General features: G+C 52.9%; 2 protein-coding genes across 5 annotated transcripts in view; both read right to left on the bottom strand.

Annotated features, from left to right (window-relative positions):
• The window catches only part of AAMP (angio associated migratory cell protein), a 205,728-nt gene that overhangs the window by 9,766 nt on the left and 172,841 nt on the right, over window positions 1-23,121 (bottom strand). The window lies entirely within an intron of this gene.
• TMBIM1 (transmembrane BAX inhibitor motif containing 1) lies at window positions 242-22,520 on the bottom strand. Of its 4 annotated transcripts, none has more exons than XM_050751295.1 (12): window positions 22,502-22,520; window positions 8,107-8,348; window positions 6,118-6,218; window positions 5,388-5,452; window positions 5,137-5,190; window positions 4,622-4,672; window positions 4,038-4,077; window positions 3,736-3,773; window positions 3,469-3,556; window positions 3,079-3,174; window positions 2,080-2,133; window positions 242-1,668 (listed from the first exon to the last, which is right to left on the bottom strand). In XM_050751295.1, the coding sequence occupies exons 2-12, from the start codon at window positions 8,306-8,308 to the stop codon at window positions 1,522-1,524; spliced, it is 936 nt and encodes a 311-aa protein (XP_050607252.1). In that variant the 5' UTR covers window positions 8,309-8,348; window positions 22,502-22,520; the 3' UTR covers window positions 242-1,521. The 4 variants fall into 4 exon arrangements, with proteins under 4 accessions (XP_050607252.1, XP_050607249.1, XP_050607250.1 ...); XM_050751292.1 differs by lacking the exon at window positions 22,502-22,520 and adding an exon at window positions 18,638-18,754; XM_050751293.1 differs by lacking the exon at window positions 22,502-22,520 and adding an exon at window positions 11,917-12,377.

Genomic DNA, 23,121 nt, shown 5'->3' with positions numbered 1-23,121 from the left:
GTCAAGCACTACAGCCAAGAGGTCTCTTCCAGATCCAGTGATCCAATGTGATAGGGTTGAGCTCTCCCTTTCCCCACCCAACTCCTGAGCCTTCACTAGTCTATTGCATCCATCCCTGGGAATTGCTGCGATAGAGTGTATTTAATTACCTTGGAAAAGGTGGGAGAAACCAAGCCAGAATGCAGAAGGAAGAAGTGGATGCTTCGGGCAGAGCCAGACATATTCCTGGAGCCATACAGGATTTTAACTTCTAGACATAAACTTTATTACATTTATAGTTGTGTCCCTTTGTGTGATATATTTAGGATTAATTACTTAATAGAGAAATCCTAACTATATCCTTAGGCTGATTTGATTTCTGCCCCCACCCGATAGACTGACCCTTGTCCCCCTTCCCCATTCCAGCTCAAGGCACTTAATATTACAAAGAAGGCAGTGGCTGGCTGGAGAGATGGGCCTCAAGTCAGAAATCCCCCAGTGCAACTTAAGACAAACAGAGAGAAGTCACCTTCCTCTTAGGACCGTCCCTGGGTTAGCAGGAGGAAAGAATACAGAAGTCTTCAGTACCACAGTGGGCTTCAGTATCTCCCTAACCAGGTGAAGGACCCCCAGGCATTTTCCCTACCCGCACCGAGTCTCTCTTCACCCTGGCTACTTCCTGGCCACACGTATGACTCTGCTCCTTACTTTCTGCTCTGAGCTGCCTGAATACAGGAAGCAAGAGTTCACTTTGACCAGAGATCTCAGAAGCCCGCAAGGAGGCCCCAGCAGCTTTGAAGAATGGGGAGCAGATGGCCATCTGTGGCCTGCTCTGTGTTATACCGTCACAAGCCAGGAGCAAGCCCAGGGGAGATGTTGTTCCGTGTTGGCCTGTATAGGTTACTTTGCTCATTCTATTATCTGTCCCCCATCCCCAACCCAGATAAACAATATATATATGTCACTGAAACAAGAAGGGATTGAAGCAAGGAGACCCATAGGCACAGATCTCGTCTACCTTCCTGAGCTAAAAGATGCCAAACCAAAGGAATACAGGATAATGGCCTATGTGTCCAGGACGCCGGGGATAAATCTCTCTGGCTTTGCTGGGGGAAGAAGCAGCTCCAACTGCGTAGCCAAGAAGCCTGTGACAGAGGTGGGAGGGGAACCTCGTGACCTTGAAGTCACTTCTACCTTTCATATTCCCTTCTAGCTATCGAATAGGCTCTTTTCATCTTCCTCCCAACCCCAGCTGTTAGGAAGAATGTGGTGTCATATAGTCGGTGGTGGGGAGAAGACACATCTTCAGCCTAGTCCCTGCCAAGCCCACCAAGAGCAACGGTTAGTCCCTAGCTCCTCCGTCCCCACCAGGTACCCACACATCCATAGCCAGAGAGGCCACCTGTCTCCAGGACAGAAAGGAAACTGGGCATGTTACTCAAGGGGAAGGAAAGGGGCCTGAAGCCCAGACCACAGTCACAAGGCCCAGCCCTCTAGCTTGGAAGGGAGAGCCCAGGGTCAGGTGAAACAGGGGCTTGCTGCTTAATTGCGATCCCCCATCAGCTGCAGCACAAAGGTGAAGATGTAGACGATGTCTGTGTAAATCTGCAGGGCGCCAGTGATGTAGTCCTCCGGGCTGATGGTGTGCTTCCGGTTCCCTAGGACCAGCTGTGTGTCGTAAGCCAGGAACTGCAAGGATAGGGGAGCCAGAAGTGAGAACTCAGGCATCAGTGTCCAGAGCTCATTTTTGGTCAGCAGATTTGTCCTGGGGGCCTATGCGCCACACAGTGCTTAGGGCCACATTAATGCACAGCATAACATATGGGCTCTATGCTGTAGCCGCTCATAGTCTAGCGAAGGAGGCAGACACTCCGTTCTCAATGATATGGCTGACTAGTGTTCTAATAGCAGGCAGCGTCAACAAAAGATGGCGAGAGTGCCCACAAAAATCAATGGAACCTCTGGACAGTAGTGGGAGGAATGGCCAGCTATGGCCCCATTCCCTGCCTCCCAGGCAGTCTAAATTCATGCCCCCTTCCCTAGGTTCCTCCCCTCATCCCTTCAGCTCCCCTTCCTAGAGTGGGGCTGGGACTTACTCACCAGGGTGAAACAAATGGCCCCCAGAGCAGCATAGAGCATGTGAAGCCAGTAAACCTGAGGAAGAAGGGGACAGGGAATGGCATTAAAAACCTCAGCAAAGCACAGGCCCACAGGCCTCAGCTTCCCCCAGGATAGTGGCGTGACAGTGGGTAGAACTAGGGAAACTAGCTCTCCATGAAAGGCTACTGCCTTTCCAGATCCTGGAGGAAATTAAGACTGGTGCTATATCCAGCAGAGAAAGCAGAGGCCATCCTGCCATGGCTGTATAAAACCAATCTCCAAAGCCAGTCAAGGTACACAAGTGTCTACTATACTTCTAGAAAAAAGGCAGTTGAATTACAGTTCTAAAGGGGGCAGATCCAGCACCGCCCCCCCAGTCATGGACAGAATTCAATAGACCAGTTCCTACAGCCCAGCCTGGGAGGGGTAGACTAAGGAAGAAGGGAGGCTCCCCAACCCCTCTGGTAAGTATCAGAATCTGGGAGCACCCACAGGACAGCCCACATGACATGCCCACAGGTGGCCATCCACAGAAGGGCAAAGCTGGCCCATGGGCAGGCAGCCCTTGTGTCCCCATCCTTCCCCTTCGGCACTGTTCTCCCCCTGCTGAACGGAATAAAGGAAATAATTGGATCCAAAGACCCCCAAGGTCCCTTCCACCCAGGCCCACCATCTCAGTCCTCTGGGTTCCTCTCCCAGTCTGCCTCCTAGAACCTGATTCTCAGCTGCCAGGCAGAATGAATCCACCCCTTCCCCTAGGAGTGCAATGATGCAGCCCAGAGCTTCAGGTGCTCTGGCTCCAAGGCCGCCCATCTCCACATAGAGTCTACCCTCACCCACAAGGATGCTGCCTCCACGTTGGTGCCTTTGCTAGCCAGTCTAGAGGTTTTGGAGGTCAGAGCCCGCCCCGGGGGCTTTTGGGGCCTGCGAGACCATACTATATAGAAAGTCTGCTCTGAACACTGGGTTCACTGACCCCGGCTCTCCTGGGACACTCACGTATTTGAAGTACAGCACAATGCTAGTGACAATCCCAGTCACCATAAGCACAATTCCCAGGACACAGAAGAGGCCTGTGCACGAGGTGAAGTCCACCTGCCAGGAAGGGAGAAGGAGGCACCTGTCAGACCGCTGTGACAACCAGTCCAGCCAGACTGGTCCTGCCAGGGAGTCCCAGTGCTGCCTCCTAGGGGACATGGGAGTGCCCACAACATTCTAAGGACAGAAACAGGACACAGTTTTGTAGGTGCAGATGAGGAGAAGGGGATCAGGTCTCTAGGGAACATCCCTGGTGTACAGGGGGCCAGGCCTGCCCAGGCCTGCTCAAGGGCCAGGCCTGATAAGAAAGGGGAGTCGGGGGGGCCAGGGAAGGGCCCTCCATGCCCTCACCTTGGTCTGAAAGCAGAAGATCGTGACTGAAATGGATACCACCGCAGTGATGATCATTGCAATGATGACGGCTTTGGTTTGGTACATACTGGGGAGAAGTAGGAGTTAGAGACAACAGGCATTAAGCCACATATGAATGACTTCAAAATCACCACCTCCAGAGGGCACCTGCCCAGAATCCACCCATGCATCTGGCTGCCGGCCCAGGAACACCCCACTCCCCACAATACACACTTCCCAGGAGTGGTGCTTTACCCCTGAATGTACCTGGAAATGGTACCTGTCATGAAGCCCATGGCAAAAGTCTGAGGGAAGGAGAGAAACAAGAATGAAATGCTTAAAAAGGAAGGCAGGCAGGGTGCTGGGGGAGTGGCCATGGTGGCCTCTGCCAGAGCTGGGGAACGCCACCAAGTTGGAAAGAGGCAGCCACAGAGGAGATCAGAACAGGCGGCCCAGATAAGGTGGGGGACACAGCCAGGACATCATTCTGCAGTGTGTCCCCATCCCTTCCCTGGGACCAGCCTCCCTCACAGCATCTCCACACCCTCCCGCCACCCTTCTAGACTTACAAAAAGGGTCAGCAAGATGATGTTCCATGGGAAACGGCGTCTGAAGGGAAACAGAAGCCCTGATTAAATGACTCGGGGCCCCTCAGGTGTCAGAGGTTCCTGCAGCAGAAGGAAGTGCTTGGCTCCCGTGCCTGAAGGATTAAGCCGTGACTCCAAGGAGGGAGGCTGGCATGGCCTTTGGCACCTGTTCAGGTGTTCTACACAGGGACAATATAGGCCAGTGGGACAGACCTGTGCTGTGGTGCCAGAAACGCCTGGACTGGTTTGCAGCTCAGGCTCTTACTGACTGCCTGTGTGACGCGGAGAAAGTTACTCAGCCTCTTTGAGCCTCAGGTTCTTCCTATTTGTTAACTGGTTAAAATGCTACCTGTCTTGCAGGGTTGCTATTAGAGTGACAGCTAGTTAGCTCCTGCACACACATGGTCCTTTGTATACACCTGAACAGTAGCTGCCATCATCCTCCTCCTCATTTCTTGTAAGTTTCCATTCAGCTGCTATAAAGGAATCCTTTTTCTTTCCAAAATACTCGGTCCCCATCCCAACCCCTGTCACCCCTCTCACTGTCTTAAGTCTCTGGGACTCACCTGGGTCCCTGGCAGCAGGCAAGGATCAGGTAGGTGACAACGAAGACAGCACTGGGGAGAAAGAGATGGGGAAGCAGTTCAGGCCCAAACCTGCCCCATCTGGCAGCACACACCAGGCCAGTGAGTCGGGGCCCAAACAGCTGTTTGGAAGTCTGAGGGAAAGCAACACAACAGGAAGCAAGAACAAGATTACCCCCAGCCAGGGTCACTGAGATGCTTCCTCTGGCCAGGAAGGAGGTCTGGGGAGGCTGCAGTTGACGGGCTGAGAGGACATGGGGGCTGCAGCACAGCGTGCATGCCACCACCAGCAGGTCCCACTCTTGCTCTCTTGACTTCTGGCGGTCTGTTACTCATCTGGGCACGCACACCCACACCCTCTGGCATGGGAAACTGGCACCAACTTGGGGGCCCTCCCAAAAAGTATTTTGATCCTGCCCTGAGCAAAGCTGGTCACCTAGAAACAGAAGCCTGCAACCCCTGCCTCCCTGCCCGACCACAGAGGAGCACACACTCACTAGGACACGTAGTAGACAGCCACATTTCTCCTCACAAAGGCGCTGACAGGTTCCCTGTGGGGCAGGGGAGGACAGGAGGAGTCACCCTGAGGCTTGTCTGCCCCACCCAGGCCTGCCAGGCAGCCCTGGCTCCACCTTCTCTAATTGCCCATGGTCACCCTGAGAGCAGGGCCCACGGCCACCCACACTCCCAGCAGGTGACCCTGAACCCCCAGGGCGGCAGGAGTGGGTGGCAAGGCCTAGAGACTTACACAAAGGTGAAGATAGCGATGATGGCCACGGTGATGAGCAGCTGCACGGAGATGATGGAGTAAACCTGGATACAGACGGCCGGGCATGGGTCACCATCTGGCACCCCTGGCCTCCCCCAGGAAGCTGCCAGCCCCCAATCCTTTCCTCCCACTCAAGAACCCTTCCTAGCTGCAGCCTGGCCCAGAGGCGACCCCAGTGAGATGCCTGGCTCAGAGGCTATGTGTCCTCAGCCCCCCTCCCATGCTCTCTGCCATGTCGCCTCCTGTCCAACACCAGCCTCGGTGACTACTGACTTGCCCTGCCTGGCCACCATGCTCTACCAGTACAGCCTCTGCACACCCAGCAGCTCAGTCTGCACATTCTGTGCAGCTATGAGATAGAAAGGGTGGGTTACAAGCGAGTAGGATCATTTCTGGCTCCAAGCTGCCTATAGTCTAAGGGGAGAAAGATGTCTGGGGAAGGTGGGCACTGTGGCAGAGCCCACCTAGGAGATTCTCCCAGACTGAATGTGTCCTCCCAAAACATGGTCAAGAAGAGAGGTGCAAAAACAGGGGGAACCTTGGGGTTAGAGAAGCCAGGTGCCCCTCTGAGAAGCAGACAAGGCTAGAGAAGACAGGCAGCCAGCGTATTTCATGGAATTGGTGCCATGGAGCTACTGTGGCCTACCCACTCCCCATTCCCACAGCCTGAAGGGCCCCAGGTACACCCACCTCCCAGTGCGTATCTTACCTTTCGGATAAAAGTGTGTCGCACTTTCCGGTCGTCCCACTCTCCAGGCCCGAAGCTATCACTCACCGCTCTCTCCTCCCCATCATAGCCATGGCCTGGGCCTAGGGACAGATGACACTTGACCAGCTAGGGACCTGAGATATGTGGCCTCAATCCCAAAGCCTCCCTGACACTCTCAAAGTCTCAGGTATCTCCAGCCAAAAGACAAGTGTTATAACAGGAACTCTTCTCCCAAGCTGGGGTCCTCTAGACACCCTCAGAGTGACCCAGAGCTGGCCTGTCACAAGGGGGTTTAGGTGGGAAATGTTCCTCGCATGCATCTGTGGAGGGTTTCTGTGTGCCCAGCCCACACCACTAGGGGTTCACTGCGGGGTCATAATGTAGTGAGGAAGCCAGGCAGGAGCATGTGCGGGCATCCACTGGGGCAGCCAGCCAGGGCAGAACAGGGGACATGGACAGAGGGTCGGAGAAAAAGAAGGCGGCAGAGTGCAGTTTGTGAAGCAGCAGGGATGGAGCTGAAGATGGGGATCTGCATCAGCCTCACAGAGGCAGGTGTGCAGAGGGTGTGCGTGACTGTGCAAGACCCATGCGCAGATCCGCACAAGCGCACATGTCCAGGTGAGAGCTGGCTGACAGCCCTCTGGGGTTTAGAGACGCTGCAGGGCTGCAAACATTCCCTGGATGCCTGAATGCCTCTTTTTTGAGACGGAGTTTCGGTCTTGTTGCCCAAACTGGAGTACAATGGCATGATCTCGGCTCACTGCAACCTCTGCCTCCCGGGTTCAAGTGATTCTTATGTCTCAGCCTCCCGAGTAGCTGGGATTACAGGCATGTGCCACCACACCCGGCTAATTTTTTGTATTTTTGGTAGAGACAGGGTTTCACCATGTTGGCCAGGCTGGTCTTGAACTCGTGATCCGCCCACCTCAGCCTCCCAAAGTGTTGAGATTACAGGCGTGAGCTACTGCACCCGGCCTCTTTTTTTTTTTTTTTTTTTTTTTTTTTTGAGACAGAGTCTCGCTCTGTTGCTCAGACTGAAGTGCAGTGGTGCGATCCTGGCTCACCGCAACCTCTACCTCCTGGGTTCAAGCGATTCTGCTGCCTTAGCCTCCCAAGTAGCTGGGATTACAGGTGCACGCCACCACACTCAGCTAAAGTAGCTGGGATTACAGGTGCACGCCACCACACTCAGCTAAAGTAGCTGGGATTACAGGTGCACGCCACCACACTCAGCTAAAGTAGCTGGGATTACAGGTGCACGCCACCACACTCAGCTAAAGTAGCTGGGATTACAGGTGCACGCCACCACACTCAGCTAAAGTAGCTGGGATTACAGGTGCACGCCACCACACTCAGCTAAGTTTTTGTATTTTTAGTAGAGATGGGGTTTTGTCATGCTGGCCTGGCTGGTCTCAAACTCCTGACCTCAGGTGATCCGCTCACCTCAGCCTCCCAAAGTGCTGGGATTACAGGCGTGAGCCACCACGCCCAGCCCCACCTCATTTCTGACTGAACACAGCATGTCCCTGCCATGATATTTACCAAACTTGGCTCCAAATGTCTTTTGCAAAAGTCAGATTTCACTTTAAAGGATGAGGAAAGTGGTTCAGGTTCTCAAAGGAGCTCCTAAGGCAGGCATCAGGTTTGGGAGGTGGCAGCAGTTTGTTGGGAAACAGAGCCGGTGCCCTGAGGTAACCCCTCAGGAGTCATTACTTGACCCAGCCCCATTCTCCTGTGCTGTATACTTGTTCTGGGACATGCCTCGTGGGTCTCCTTGAACAAAGGGGCCAGCAGGTGGCTGGGGGCCAGTTGCTGAGAGAAAAAGTGGAGGGTCACAAAGACAAGAAACAGAGGGAGAGAGCTCAACAGAGAAGATGAGAAAAGGGATTTAAAGGGAACCAAAAGAGAAAGGGGACAGGAGGTGGTGGCCTCATCTGCTCCAAGTGCTGTCCCTCCCACCCACCCTCCATCTGCCCTTCCAGGACTCACCGTAGTTCATGGGCATCGGGTGGATGGGGGGCATGGGCTGTGGGTAGCCAGCAGGGTGACCGTAGCCAGGCTGCGGGTAGCCAGGGTAGGCAGGATACCCTCCCGGCAGGACGGATGGCTGCCCATAGCCCCCAGGGGGCGGAGGGCCTGGGTATAGGGGGTTGCGGTCCTCATATGGTGGTGGGGCGCTGGGGTTGGACATGGCCACTCACAGGCTGAAGGGGAACCCCAGCTGCTGGGACCTGTAATGGAAGAGGAGAAAAGCAATCATGAATACCCAGGCCCAGCTCACTCAGCCTCGTGGCTCCACTTCCAGCCTTATCCAGGTTGCCTCTGTGGAGAGGAACACCTCCTATTTTCTCCTTAGAGGGCAGTGTGTCATTTGCTGTCCACAGGCCGCCTCCCCACCAGCTGGGCTCCTGTCCCTCCTGCCTCTGCGCCTGCTTTTTGTCTACGGGCCTCTCACTGTGCGGCTCCCCAGCCACAGGAAAGCAGGAGGAAGGATTCACTGAGGAGACAGGGAACCAGGGAGCCTGGGAACTCCCTGTTCTCATTTAAGAAAACCTTCCAGTGTTGGTGGCTTGATGGCAGAACCAGCGAAGAAGCCAGATGGCCCAGGCACAGCCTCCTGGCAACTCACAGGTCCAGCTGGGACCCTCTGAAAGGGTCAGCTCTGCCCCTGCCACAGCTGCCACGGGCATGCCAGGCCTGGAAGCCAGAGCTGGGTTGGAGCCAAGGCTCGAAGTGGAGAGCCAGGGGGAGAAGTGGAGGAAAACAAGCTAGCCCCAGCGCCAGAGCTGCCAGGCCCCAAGGGGGAAGGGATCCAGGGACCCGAGGGCCAGTGGCAGGCTGAGTCAGGAAGCCTGAGAAGCAGGGGTGGGTAGTACAGGGGCTGGGGGCGGGGAGGCTGTGCCAAAGGGACAGCCTGAGACAGGACTTTCTGGTTCCTTCAAATAACAGCAGTGGCGTGTCAGAAAGGCATGTGGCAGCCTGCGACCACGGCTGCTCTCTGGCCTTGCTAGGGAGGAGAGAGTGAGTGCAGGGCCCCTCGGCCCCCCGGAGGGGGAGACAGATGTTCTGAATCCCAGGCTCTCTGTGAGTTCCACCTGTTTTCCAGGTGCAGTGCTAGCAGGGAGGAGAAAGAGCTGAGGAGTCAGGCCACAAGGTCAAGGGAATGCCTTCCCTGCAGCAGGAAGAGTCCCACAGCCAGGGGAGAGCCAAGGAACCAAGGGGAGGGAACCCCAAACTGGAGTTGGAAGGGACCTCGAGGCCATAAGCTCCAAATGCTCACTTCAGATGAGAGAATGCAGGCCCTTAACAGGGAAGTGATTCCCCAGGACCCCAGAACTCGCAGGTCAGTGGCATAACCAGGATGGAGGCCTTCCAGATCCTGGGTCCAGGTCCTTTATGTCACAGGGTGCTCTTATGCCTCCTCTGCCAGTTACTGTCCTCTGGGCCTGGTGGTCCCCTCTGAGGTAGCGGAGATGCAGGCTTAGGAAGAGCTAAGGAGGCCCCTAGAGGGCCCCTGCATCCCCAGTAAGGACAAGCCCTGGCAGTCTGGGCTTGACAGGGCCACCACCTCTTCTAGAGCATCTACAGGGGGCTTTAGGATCCCCAAGGAGGACACCCCCAGATGCAGGTCAGCAGACACCAGAGGCTCTCAGAGGCTCTGCTGGAAGCAACAGAGACCAGCATCTCTTTTTAGGGCACGCTGCACAGTTCAGGGATCAGATAAAGGACTGTCTTAACTCTTCTCTCTTAAGACCACTGGGATAATTCAGAGACAGGAAAGTGGCAGGGAGGGTTGAGGAGGGGGAATTGAACAAAGTCCAGGTCTCTAAGTGGGTTATTTTGAGGAAAGCTGTTCTCCATCTCCCCAGAGGGGCTGGGATAGAACCAGGGCAAGAATGTCAGGTCAGAAATACAAAGCTGGCCTGGTGCAGTGGCTCACGCCTGTAATCCCAGCACTTTGGAAGGCTGAAGTGGGCAGATCATGAGGTCAGGAGTTCGAGACCAGCCTGGCCAACATAGTGAAACCCTGCTCTACTAAAAATGCAAAAATTAGCCAGGCATGGTGGCGTGTACCTGTAGTCCCAGTTACTCAGGAGGCTGAGGCAGGAGAATCACTTGAACCCGGGAGGCAGAGATTGTGGTGAGCTGAGATCACGCCACTGTACTCCAGCCTGGGCAACAGAGCAAGACTCCATCTCAAAAAAAAAAAAAAAAAAAAAAAAAAAAAAAAAAAAGGCACTGGCCGGAAAGGCTTCGTGGGCAGAAACCCCAACCATGATGTCACCGTGACGTGTCCCAGCACCTCCTCAGGGTGCACCGCTGTGAAATGAGGTGGGGGCCACACGACCTCTAAGCCCACTGCCCCCTCTAACAACAGACTATGATCCTGGAAACTCGGCTCTGCAGGGCCTGGCCTTTGCTTGGCCAGAGAGCTGCCCCTGCTCCCTCCTCTGAGCCAAGCAGGGCAAACAGGTAACTTTCCAGACCAAGTGGCTGTGGCAGCCACCGGGTGAAAGGTGACTCAGAGAGAAGGGTCAGCCTCCCATGGGCCGCCAGGACTCCAAGGTTCTGGTGCAGCTCAGAGGGTGCTGACTCAGAGCCTCACTCTTGCCTCCCTTGCCCCTCCCTTTCAGGCTTTTGGTTTCAAAAGCATGTGCTAGTAGGCCTGCCTGCACACAGCAGTTTCCAGGCCAGTCCTCCGGGCACCTCAGCCACCAGCCCATCCACACCAGAAACTGCCATGACCACTTCAATTCACTATGCCTCAGTTTCTTCACCTGGAAAATGGGTCTCACACTAGTAATAGTACCCTCCACAGGGCTGCTATAAAAATTAAGTGAGAAAATACACATAGCAGGCCTGGCACAGTGGCTCACGCCTGTAATCTCAACACTTTGAGAGGCGGAGGCAGGTGGATCACCTGAGATCAGGAGTTCGAGACCAGCCTGGCCAAATGGTGAAACCCCATCTCTACTAAAAATATAAAAATTAGCTGGGCATGGCAGCAGGCGCCTAGAATCCCAGTTACTTGGGAGGCTGAGGCAGAAGAATCACTTCAACTGGGGAGGCGGAGGTTGCAGTGAGCCAAGATCACGCCACTGCACTCCAGCCTGGGTGACAGAGCGAGACTCCCTCTCGAAGAAAAGAAAAAAGAAAATACACATAGAGTGCTTAGAATGAAACCCGACCCCTGATCAACGAGGATAAAGGTTGGTTATTTTCATTAAATCCTTACAACAGTCCAGCAAGTTAATACTGTTATTATTATTCCCATTTACAAGTGCAGAGATCGAGGCAGAGAAGAATTAAATCACTTGGCCAGGATAACCAAGCTAAAGTGTGATGAAGTCAAAATGAGCCCCAAGACTGACTCCTAAGCGCCTGGTCTTAATCCCTCCCCCAAAAACACCCTGTCTAGCCAACCTTCTCATCCCTTCTGCCATGGCTTCCATCTAAAACCCTCTCATGACAACAGGAGGCTGACGCAAGTGGAAGCCAAACTACTCAGGCCCTCCACATCACCATGGGGCTAACACCCTGGCCAATGGCCCCGGGTGAAGAGGGTGGCCCAGGCATGGAGATACATAAAGGTCAGAGCTGAAAAGAAACTCACCCAAGGCCAGCCAACCCCTCACTTTACTAACTAGACAGCCATAGCACAGGGACCTGTCCTTGGTTACCAAGCTGGTCCTGGGGACAGGACGATATCCTAGCTGTCTGCATAGAGACCTGGGCACAGGAGAGGAAACCCCAGCATTAACGCTAGCTAGGGGAGTTGCTAAACTCAGCCACACTCACCTCTGAGCAGTGCCAAGAACACTGTCAGACTGGCAAGAGCCTCCGGGGCCCATGGCTGCCAGGTCTGGCAGCCTTAGAGCCTGCTCTTGGGCTCCTGCCCAGCCTCCATAAGGGCCCTGGGCACTTCCACATCATCGAGGCCTCCGCTAGGGATGAGGTGTGGGGCTGGCATCTGCCTAGGTAGCAGCAAAGGGGGAAAGGGTCAGTGTTTACTTTCGTAGCTATGTCTAAGGGTAGAGACTGGAGAATGGAGGGGAAGGGAAGGAGGGAGAAGGGGAGAGAGATCACGAGATTGACCGAGAGTGAGGATGATACCCAAAGACTAGAAATCAGATCTTCCGGGTTCTGCCAGCAGCTGCTAGAGGGGCTCACAGTCTGCAGGGGCTAAAAAGGAATTTTAAGGTTCACACTGGAAGCCTGAATTTTCCCAAAATACAGTAGGCATTCACCTTCTGCTTGTTTTTGTTTTTTGTTTTTTCGGTAGAAACAGGATTTCACCATGTTGGCCAGGCTGGCAAACTCCCGGCCTCAAGTTAGCCACCCACCGAAACCTCCCAAAGTGCTGGGATTACAGGCGTGAGCCACCGCGTCTGGCCCACCTTCTGCTTGAAGGAACTCCAGCAATGTGGAGCAAGCCCCTTGGCTGCAGACAGCTCGAATCATTAGAACATTCTTCCTCGCCTCACAATGCCTGGTATCAAGGCATTCAGACTGTGCCCTATCCTTGCCCGTTATAGATCTAAGTTTGCTCCTCTCTCGGGGCCACAGTCCCCCATTAGGAAGGAACCAGAGCCCCTGCTTTCTACCACAGCAGCGGCACAAGTGGGTGAGCTCAGACAGCAGGACTTGCTGGGTGTCACGGTTTTCAGATGCAGAGGTGGAAGCACATCCTCCCTGGAGCCCTCTCAGTGTGGTAATCCTGCTGTTGGCCTACTGAGGCCCCGGCTGGGGCTCTCCTGGGGGTATCTGAAGGGTTAAGGCTCCGGAATCTGCAGAGGAGGCCTGAGCTACTGGGGTTACAGCAAGAGGAAAGTGTGTGTACTGGACGGAGGGATGGAAAGGAGCAGCTGACTGGTCCAGGCAGCCTGCTCTCCTCCCTGCCAGGGACGGATGCCCAGAGTGGAAAGAATAGCTCAGAATGCGCATCTCAGGAAACCCCACCCAGCAGGCCCAGGAGCACAGCCCGGATCTGACGGTTTGTTCCCCTCCCTTTTCCTTTATCTGCCCCCACAAGAAAACACTTGATCCTCCTACCCCAGGGCACAGCTGACCTCATAGCCACGAGAGCAGACGAGTAAAAAGATATACCGAGGAGCGCATTTGGGCAACTCACCAGGCCTGATTCTGCACCAAGGGGGCCCAGAATCAACTAAATATCCTTCCATCAGCCTGAACTTTGGGATTAAGAGGATGAAGCCACAGGGATCTAAACACTAAAATATCAGAGCTGGCTTAGACTTTGGATCTCAGCTGGTCATTTGACAGACAAGGAAACCCCAGAGCCAAGAAAGTTCCTGCTCCACCCCAGAACAGCCCTCTTGGTCATGGGTTTGGAACGTCCCTTCCCAGCCCTGCCCACTCTCTCAGTGACAGACACCACCACACACCCTCTCCCAAGGAGGAGCTAGAACAAGCTACCATTCTCTCAGTTCTCTAGTGACCTCTCAGCTCAGAAACAGTTAAGACCAGGCCGGGCGCAGTGGCTCACGTCTGTAATCCCAGCACTTTGGGAGGCTGAGGCAGGTGGATCATGAGGTCAGGAGATCAAGACCATCATGGCTAACATGGTCAAACCCCATCTCTACTAAAAAATACAAAAAATTAGCTTGGCGTGGTAGCGCACACCTGAAGTCCCAGCTACTAGGGAGGCTGAGGCAGGGGGATCGCTTGAACCAGAGAGGCAGAGGTTGCAGTGAGCCAAGAACACGCCATTGCACTCCAGCCTGGGCAACAAGAGTGAAACTTCGTCTCAAAAAAAAAAAAAAAAAAAAGACTGCCAGCCCTCGACTTCTGGCCCCCAACTCGAGGCCACCCCTCCCAGCCCCCTCTCTAGCCAGGGTGGCCTCTGTCTGAACCCATGGAGACCGAGGGGTGGCTCTAAGCTACCAGGAGGGAGAGGCTGTCCTGGGGATCACTAGAGGACCCAGGCACCGCAGCTCCGCCACCCTTGTCTGGAGTAGAATCCTGTGATCAGAGTGGTAATCTCAGGTTACCCCACCCAAGTCAGGATGGCCTGGGAGTACAGATAAGGGAAGAGGAAGCCATTAGCAAACTGATGCTGAAATACTTGTGAGCGCAGTCCTTGTTCACCTCCTTCTTTGTTTCATCATCTCCTGTCTTTTCATTGAACCTCAATATTAGGAGGGGAAAGAGAGAGAAAAACGAGACTGATAACTAACCCCAATAAAGAACTAGGGAAGGCATGGTGGCTCACGCCTGTAATCCCAGCACTTTGGGAGGCCAAGGTGGGTGGATCACGAGGTCAAGAGATCAAGACCATCCTGGCTAACACGGTGAAACCCCGTCTCTACTAAAAATACAAAAACTTAGCTGGGTGTGGTGGCAGGCACCTGTAGTCCCAGCTACTCGGGAGGCTGAGGCAGGAGAATGGAGTGAACTCGGGAGGCGGAGCTTGCAGTGAGTCAAGATGGCGCCACTGCACTCCAGCCTGGGCGACACAGCAAGACTCCATCTCAAAAAATAAATAAATAAAATAGCTAGGGAAGGAAGGCAACCACTTAGAGTAGTTGAACTACTTCCAGTACTTACTACACAACTAAGGAAGTCCAGGTTGAATATCCCTCATTTCCAAAATCCAAAATACTCCACAATCTGAAACTTTTTGACCACCAAGATGACACTCAAAGGAATGCTCACTGGAGCATTTCTCATTTCAGATTTTCAGATTAGGGATGCTCAACCAGTAAGTATAATATACATAGCCCCAAATCTGAAAAAATCCAAAATCCATGTGCTGCTGCCACTGTAGATGTCTGCCCCCATGGGTATCGTGCCTATATGCTGGAGTAGGAGAGTAAAGTGTTTTCTTGGGGGTGGAAGGGAGTTGGGGTGGGTAAAGGAAAAGGGAGGGAAGGAAATTGTCAAAATGGTCCCCATTTTGGATAAGGGATACTCAACCTATAATAACTAAGGCACATCTGATCCTTGCAACAGTGCTGTGAGGTATTCTTACCCCCATCCCACTCTATAGATGAGAAAACTGAAATTCAGAGAAGAAAAGATCTAGGGTCCCACAGCAGGCAAACAGCAGAGATGAGTTTAAGCCCAGATCTCATGCCTGATTTAAAATTCAGCCTCTTTGCTTTTATATCAGGCAGGAGTAGAAGCCCCTGAGGCACCTGTAGCAGGCACCTGCATGAATAGGCAGCACCCAGGGTGGGGGCCAGGCAGCAAAGATCAAAACGATAGGAAGGAGCTGAGCAAGCTATTGCTGCTACCATTATTTCTTTCCCCTGCAGAAAGTTGATCTGAAGCCTGGGACCTGGGCTAGGAGGCAGGGACCCGAGTTCTTGTCCTGGCTTTGGGACTGACTCCACTGTGAGAGCCGCATCTCTAGACCGACTTTTAACATCAGTAAGACAACTCCCCTCAACTGAAAGAATGGCCGGGCATGGTGGCTCATGCCTGTAATCCCAGCACTTTGGGAGACCAAGCCAGGTGGATCACTTGAGGTCAGGTGTTCGAGACCAGCCTGGCCAACATGGTGAAACGTTGTCTCTGCTAAAAATACAAAAATTAGCCGGGCATGGTGGCACGTGCCTGTAATCCCAGCTTCTGGGGAGGCTGAGGCAGGAGAATCACTTGAACCTGGGACATGGGAGACGTAGGTTGCAGTGAGCCAACGCCATGCCACTGCACTCCAGCCTGTACGACAGAAAAAAAAAAAAAACCTGAAAGATCAAAGTCCACTCTGCCAGTTTCTGATTCCGAATGAATAGCCTAACAGAAGGCTTCAGGGCAGAATGGCATGGCTCCCCAAGAACCTATACTGGGGGGTCACTACGGATGTGCAACCGTTTGAGAGGACACCTTCAGAAGCAGAAGGACATGGCATGTTCTCAGGATGGGGCTGTCCATACCCTCCCAAACTGTACCCATAATGCTGTCTGGACCCTACGGCCAGCTCTTCCTGGGTGATCAGTTACCCCCAGGCTAAACATTATAACACTCTAGAAAAGAAAGAGTAGGAGGCAGGAAGTCCACTGACCTGGGTTCATGAACTAGCCACAGGAATCCAGGCAAATGACATCCCCTGGCCTCCTTTTATCCCTAAATCAGCCCATGTGGGGGAAAGGAGTAGGGACTTGTTTATGGGAGCCACAGAGAAACAGAATCACCTAGACAGGCACTTCCCCGACTGTTCTAAAGAACACGCCCCAGGAGACGTTAATGGATGAGTACTGGAAGCAGATGACGCTTGAGAAACAATCCACGCCCCCTTCTTGGAAATTCACAATGGCATATTCAGCCCCTGAGAAGGCCTGCCATAAGCAACCCTGTTCAGCTTTGTTTAACCCAGTGTTCCTTCAAACTTCCTTAAGCCTGAACCACTTTTATCGAGGCAAACCTATTAACATTCTGTGGGATGCTGATCCAGGCCACCTTTGTATTATAGACACCCAACCCTGAGAATCATTCATAACCTAACTCCTCCTCTCTTAAAACCTTTGTGCGTCCACCTAGCTGCCCCTCAGAGCAGTCACATGAAGTACTATACATGCCCTCTCATTTTCAGGGGGTCAGCCCAGTGCCAGGATCCCTGGTGAGGGTCCTCCCCTTCCCCCATTCCACACAGCTGCTATCCCACCATGGGATTTACTGCCAAGGGCTGGGGGACATATCCAGCTAGCACAGAACCAGGAAACGGGCACCCCTAACCTCACCTCTGTGCAACGGAGCGAAGCACAAATCATTACAGACAAAAGTGGGGGCCCGTTATTATCTCCTTCCCCACCAATGGAGGTACCTGCCACTGTGGCCTGTGGACTTCTGGGTATCATTTCTACTTCAAAACAAGACACAGGTTTTGGCCTAGAATCCCAGAATCTTAGGGTTGGAAGATTCTGTCAAGGTCATCCCTTCCAGTGTCCCCAACAGAATAGGTCCAGAAGGCCCATGTCATGGTCAGCCATGTCGTTAGCAGAACTTCTTCCCAGAGAAGTGTATAAGCTTCCACTCTCTGGTCCTCCCAGTTCAGCCCTCTGAAAACACGCAAGTATGTGTGTTTCCCTTCTCTGTGGCTTCTGCTGTTTCTGAAGGGCCCAGGGTGAGGCCTGCGGTCGGAGGTGCTCTGAGGTAGACAGCGTCTGGCTGAGGCACCCATTCCCAGGGGAGGAGGCTGAGCCCAGGTGGCTATTACCCCAGCTGATGACATGAGGCTCTCCCAACACTTACAGGATAACCCATCATTACCTCTCTGATGTGCTCATTTTTACAAGTGAGGCCTTAAGGTCATAGGACAGGAAGACAGGGCCCCTGACACTGTGGTCCTGCCTCTTCCATTTAAGCTATAAACTGGTTCTCTGGATCCTCATGACTGGAGACAAAGAGAGGAGGCAGGTGAGGAGGAAGTATGGCTCCCCCTTTGTGCCAACAAAGCAGCCCCAGGAGGCACCTGGCTCCCCTGCCACCGCTGGCCAGCCCAAAGGCGCCAGCTTGGAAACCAAAGCTCACCGATGAGATGAATATTTCAGAGCCCAGAGAACTGGACACCTGAGGGCCCTTCCATGACATCTGGCTCTGACCTGCGTTCCCAGGCCTACTTATCCCATGTCCAGGGTGCTCAGGTAGAACCCCAAACTCCTGGGTACCACGCAGAGGCCACAGAGGAGTGAGAGGATATGGAGACCCCACAGGACAAGAATTGGTGCTGACCCCACAAGGTCAGGGCCTGGCCTCCCAGCAGCCTCCCTCTGCTTCCTCCCACTGGTCCCTGGCTCCTGCCCCAGCCTCTCCACTTGCTTTCCCTTTTCTCGTTTCCCTGTTTTGTTCTCACTCTGACCCAAAGAGGTCACGAGGGGGATGTTACTCCCCTGTAGCTCTGTGAACCCAGCCGGGAAACAGTAGCTGGACGTGGGACTGGCAGAGGGCAAAGTCATGGTGACAGAGGTGGCCACTTCTCCATGTCAAACACTTGAGCTGCTCATTGGCTTCTGCCCCAGCTGCAAGCTAGGACCCCCCTTCCCCACCCCTTAAATATTCACCTGTCTACATCAAGACTGGCCCCAGCACGTGCGGGGGCAACCTGGGGTCCGTGCCAGGCCCTGGCTGTCTCCCCTCCCTCTTCCCTCTTCTCACCAGCTGAGGGCCATGAAAGCCCTCATCCCACACAGCTGGCCACTCGGGCTGCCATGGTAGACAGGCCCTGCGACAGAGAGGCCACTCGTGCCCGAAAGAGGGGACACGAGGACACCCCCAGACCCTGGCTCCGCTCACCAGTGCCCACAACACGCCGCTGGGCTCCCAAGGCTAACCAGGTTCCACAGACCGGGCCGCCCACCCGCGCGCCCAGGAAGAGCGAAACGCCAAGGGCCAGGCGGGGAGATCCCCATTCTGGAACAGGCTCCTTGGGCCCAGGAGCGGGCAAGCCGGAAGCGGGCTCCGAAAAGTTTAGGCGCCCCGGCGCGTGGCCGCCCCAGCCCTGGCCCAGTCCCCACCGCCCACAGTCCCCAACGGCGCCAGCCCAGGCCCCCTGGCTTGCCTGCGCCGTTCCCGACGGTGCGTTCCTGGCCTCCGAGTGTTGCAAGTCCTCCCGGGCGGGGCAGGACTGGGCTCCGCTGGGGCTCCGCGCCCCGCCCCGTCGCGCGGGCCTCGTGGGGCGGGGCCTCGGGGCGCCGCCAGGGGGCGCAGGGGTCTGTCCCGGGCGCGCGCATCTCTCAGAGCCCCGACGACGCCTCACTAATAACACGGGGGTATTTTCGGATTTAAAGGCAATACATGATATTGATGGGAAGCTAGAAAAGAAACAGAAATGCAGGGAAGAAAGTAACTTCTCTCCACCCCTCCTAGTTCCTAGGGGGAAGCGTTCGCTTTGGGGCCTTCTTTGGCTATTACATTTCTGTATGTATTTTGTTTATCTACTGTGGGGTATGTTGTATGATGTTGCGTTTACTGCCCTTCTTTTTACTTAATATTTTATCATGAACATTTTTCTTCTCACTAAATAGTCTTCAAAAGCACAATCTTAATGCCGTAAAGTATTCCATTGCACGACTATGCAGATTAAATTAATTTCCTACCGGAGGCCATTTATTTCCCATTTTTACATTAGAAATAAATCAGTAATTAAAATCCTTGATAATTCTGTGCTTTTTGAGATAAGTGCACTTTTCGAGTTTAAAACTGCAAACATGCAAACCTAAAGATGGAACTTAGAATCTCTGTTTAGAATTACTCAACCAGGAAATCAGGTGTTTTCCTGGAGTCAGAATTCAGAAGTCCTGCATTGAGATGTCGATTACTACTGTTAGGTAGGTCTTAACCCTCAACCCAGTGAAGAATGCAGTAGCAAAGGAGGAAGGAGTTTCGGGGAAGTTCTGAAATATTACTGGAGCCTGGACATGGTGACTTACGCCTGTGATCCTAGCACTTTTGGGAGGCCAAGGCCAGAGGATGGCTTGAGCCCAGAAGTTGGAGACCTAGCCTTGGCAACATAGAGAGACCTTGTCTCAATTGAAAAAGAAAGAAACATTACCGAGGCTTGCCTGAGTTTCCGTGGTTCCAAAGTCCATGTTCTTTCCGTGACACCAAGGCTACCAGTAGTTGACCAACTCTGTTTAAAGTGCTTATCTTGTGTTAATAGCTACAGGTCAGCACCACACAACACCACCACTGAATGTCTTTTTTTTCTCAGGCTGGAGTGCAGTAGTGCCATCTCGGCTCACTGCATCCTCCTCCTCCTGGTTTCAAGTGATTCTCCAGCCTCAGCCTCCTGCGTAGCTGGGATTACAAGTGTGTGCCACTACACCCAGCTAATTTTGTTTGTTTTTGTAGCTGGGATTACAAGTGTGTGCCACTACACCCAGCTAATTTTGTTTGTTTTTGTTTGGTTTGTTTTGTAGAGACAGGTTTTCACCATGTGGCCTAGGCTGGTCTCAAACCCCTGAGCTCAAAGCAATCCGCCCACTTCGGCCACCCAAAGTACTGGAATTATAGACAAAAGCCACCGCGTCCAGCCCCAAAACAGAGATTTAAAAAAAAAAAAAAATTTTAACTGCCCCCCATATACACACTATGTGTGTTTATTTATGTAAATATAGTTTAAGTAGGAGTTACTTAGGGGGACTAGTGGCCATTATGGTGGGCTAGCTCCCCCAGACACCCCAACCCTTCAATGTAATTCCAGTTCCTACGGGCCAAGAACCTCATTTTAGAAAGTCCCCACCCAAGGTGTGATCTCACCAGAGCAAGTACAGTTCTGCTCAGTTTCTGTTTCCCCCTTGTTCAAGGAGTAACACTGCAGGTGAAATGCATGGCCCGTGGAATCTGGCCAGATCCCCGACATTTTTTCATGCTCTCTACACTTGGGCTGTCTTAGTCCATCTGGGCTGCTACAACAAAAATACCTTAGAGTGGGTAATTTAGAAACAGCAGAAATGTATTGCTCACAGTTCTGGAGGGTGGGAAATCCAACATCAAGGCACCAGCAGGTTAGGTGTCTGATGAAGGCTCCCTCTGCTTCACAGATGATGTCGTTTAACTGAGTCTTCATATGGCCAAGGAAGAAACAGACACCCTCCAACCAGCGTGTTTTTTGTTTGTTTGTTTGTTTTTGTTGTTTTTTGCTTTTTGGGGTTGTTTTGGTTTTGTTTTTGTTTTTTTTTTTTGAGACAGAATCTCACTCTGTGGTCCAGGCTGGAGTGCAATGGCACAATTATGGCTCACTGCAGCCTTGACCTCCCAGGTACAAGCAATCCTTCCAACTCAGCCTCCCGAGTAGCTGGGGACTACAGGCATGTACCACCACATCCAGCTAATGTTTGTATTTTTTGTAGAGACAGGGTCTCACTATGTTGCCCAGGCTGGTCTTGAACTCCTGGGCTAAAGCAATTTGCCCTCCTCCACCTCCCAAAGTGCTGGGATCACAGGCGTGAGCCACTGCACCTGGCCACCAACTTCTAAGAGCATGAATTCCATTCCAGAGGGTTCCGCCTTCATGACCTAATCACCTCCTAAAGGCCCCACCTTCTAATACTATCACATTGAGGATTAAGTTTCAACAAATGAATGGAGCAGGGACAACAACATTCAGACCATAGCAGGCCCCTTCTCCACAAAACACCCTCCACTTTCTAGAACCACCAGGATGGGGAATATCCAAGGAGATTCCATTTCCAGCCAGCAATCACCAGCGACTCACATCTGCCTGACTGGGGGAGTGGAACATGGGGCACACGAGGCAAGCCCACACAAGCCTTGCTGCGTGCTTTTTCTCCAGAGCCCTTTTTCTGACTATAGGGTCAAAAGTAACACCTGAAGCAGCTGGCCCAGAGCAGCAGTGCTTCGCTGACAATAGGCATTCAATAAATGATGTTTTTTCTCTTGGGCCCTATCTGCAAAATTATTAAGTAAGCTCTTTTTGTCTGCCAACTAGACAGGAATTTCCGGTTCTAGAAGTGAGAAGGCTGAAAGGACACAGCCCCTGCTCTCAAGAAACTCACAATCTAAGGGAGCCAGTAAAATGACAGATTATTACAATGTCGACAGTTTGACAAGTGCCGGCAGATAAAGAAATATTCACTTGGTTTCTCCAGATCCCAAAGAAAGCTGCTAACCCAGTGTGGGGAATGGGGTGGGGGTTCTGGAAAGGACTTCAGAGGAGGTGACAACTGAGTAGAGTGTTAGGAGGTGTTAGGAACCAGCCTAGTCGGAGGAGGGGAGAAGTGTTCTCCAGGCAGAGGGAAAGGGGCTTAGGGCCAGTTGCCCCAGCAAGCTAGGATGTGGGGTGGAGAGTGCAATGCGGTAGAAGGGGTAGGAAAAAGGGCTGGCCAAGGAGGCAGGGGCCAGGAATTGAGATTTTACCCTGAAAGCAATGGGAGCCAGAAAATAACCACCTAGAGGGAGTTTGGGAGGGTTGGGGAGACTCTGGTGGTGCCCCTGGGGTAGGGTTCCAGCTTTAGTAAATAAAGATGCAAGGCGACCAGTTAAAGTTGAACTTCAGATAAACAACAAACTTATTTTTTTTTTTTTTTTTCGAGACAAGGTCTGGCTCTGCACTCCCAGGCTGGAATACAGTAGTGCGATCTTGGCTTGCAGCAACCTCCACCTCCCAGGCTCAAGCCATCCTCCCACCTCAACCTCTCAAGTAGCTGGGACTACAGATGTGAGCACCACCACGCCCGGCTAATTTTTGTATTTTCTGTAGAGACAGGGTTTTGCCATGTTACCCAGGCTGGTCTCAAACTCATGAGCTCAAGCAATCCACCCACCTCGGCCTCCCAAATTGCTGGGACTACAAGCATGAGCCGCCGCACCCAGCCAAACAATTTTTTTTCATGTAAGCATATCCCACTGCGCCATATAATATTTGGAAATACTTATACTAGAAAGAGTACTCATTGCTTACCTGAAATTCATATTTAACTGGTCGTTTGTGTTTTTCTGGCAACACTACCTGGGAGGAAAGTGGAGTCAAGTCCACGGCTGCCGGAAGAGGGGTGGGGGAGTGAAAGGGATTAGGCTGATGTTTATTTTAGGACTGGAGTAGCTAAAGCTTAGTGATTGGTGGGAGGGGGTGGTGGCAGCCTGAAAGGGGTGGGCCCAGGTGGAACCTGAAGGGCATGGGTAGGGAAAACTTAATTGGAGTGGTGGATCCAGAGAACTTTCTCTGTTGCCACCCTCCAGCCCAGCTCCAGGGCTCTACTAATTGGTCCTCCAAACCCTTCTCATAGCTGTCTGGTTACCTAGCATTTAATGTGTTACTCTACCCATGCATTGATCACTAACTTTCTGAAAGAAGTTGCCCTTTTTCTGTTTTTTTCTTTCTTTCTTTTTTTTGGGGGGGATGGAGTCTCACTCACTCTGTCATCCCGGCTGGAGTGCAGTGGCATGATCTCGGCTCCCTGCAAGCTCCGTGTCTTGGGTTCAAGTGATTCTCCTGCTCTGCTCGGCCTCCTGAATAGCTGGGATTACAGGCGCCCACCACAACCCCCAGCTAATTTTTGTATTTTTAATATAAACAGGGTT

The sequence above is a fragment of the Macaca thibetana genome, chromosome 12 (genome assembly GCF_024542745.1).
Source record: "Macaca thibetana thibetana isolate TM-01 chromosome 12, ASM2454274v1, whole genome shotgun sequence".
In the NCBI taxonomy this organism is placed as follows: domain Eukaryota; kingdom Metazoa; phylum Chordata; class Mammalia; order Primates; family Cercopithecidae; genus Macaca; species Macaca thibetana.
The sequence above is the reverse complement of the archived record's forward strand: the minus strand, read 5'-3'. Positions and strand labels throughout refer to the sequence as shown.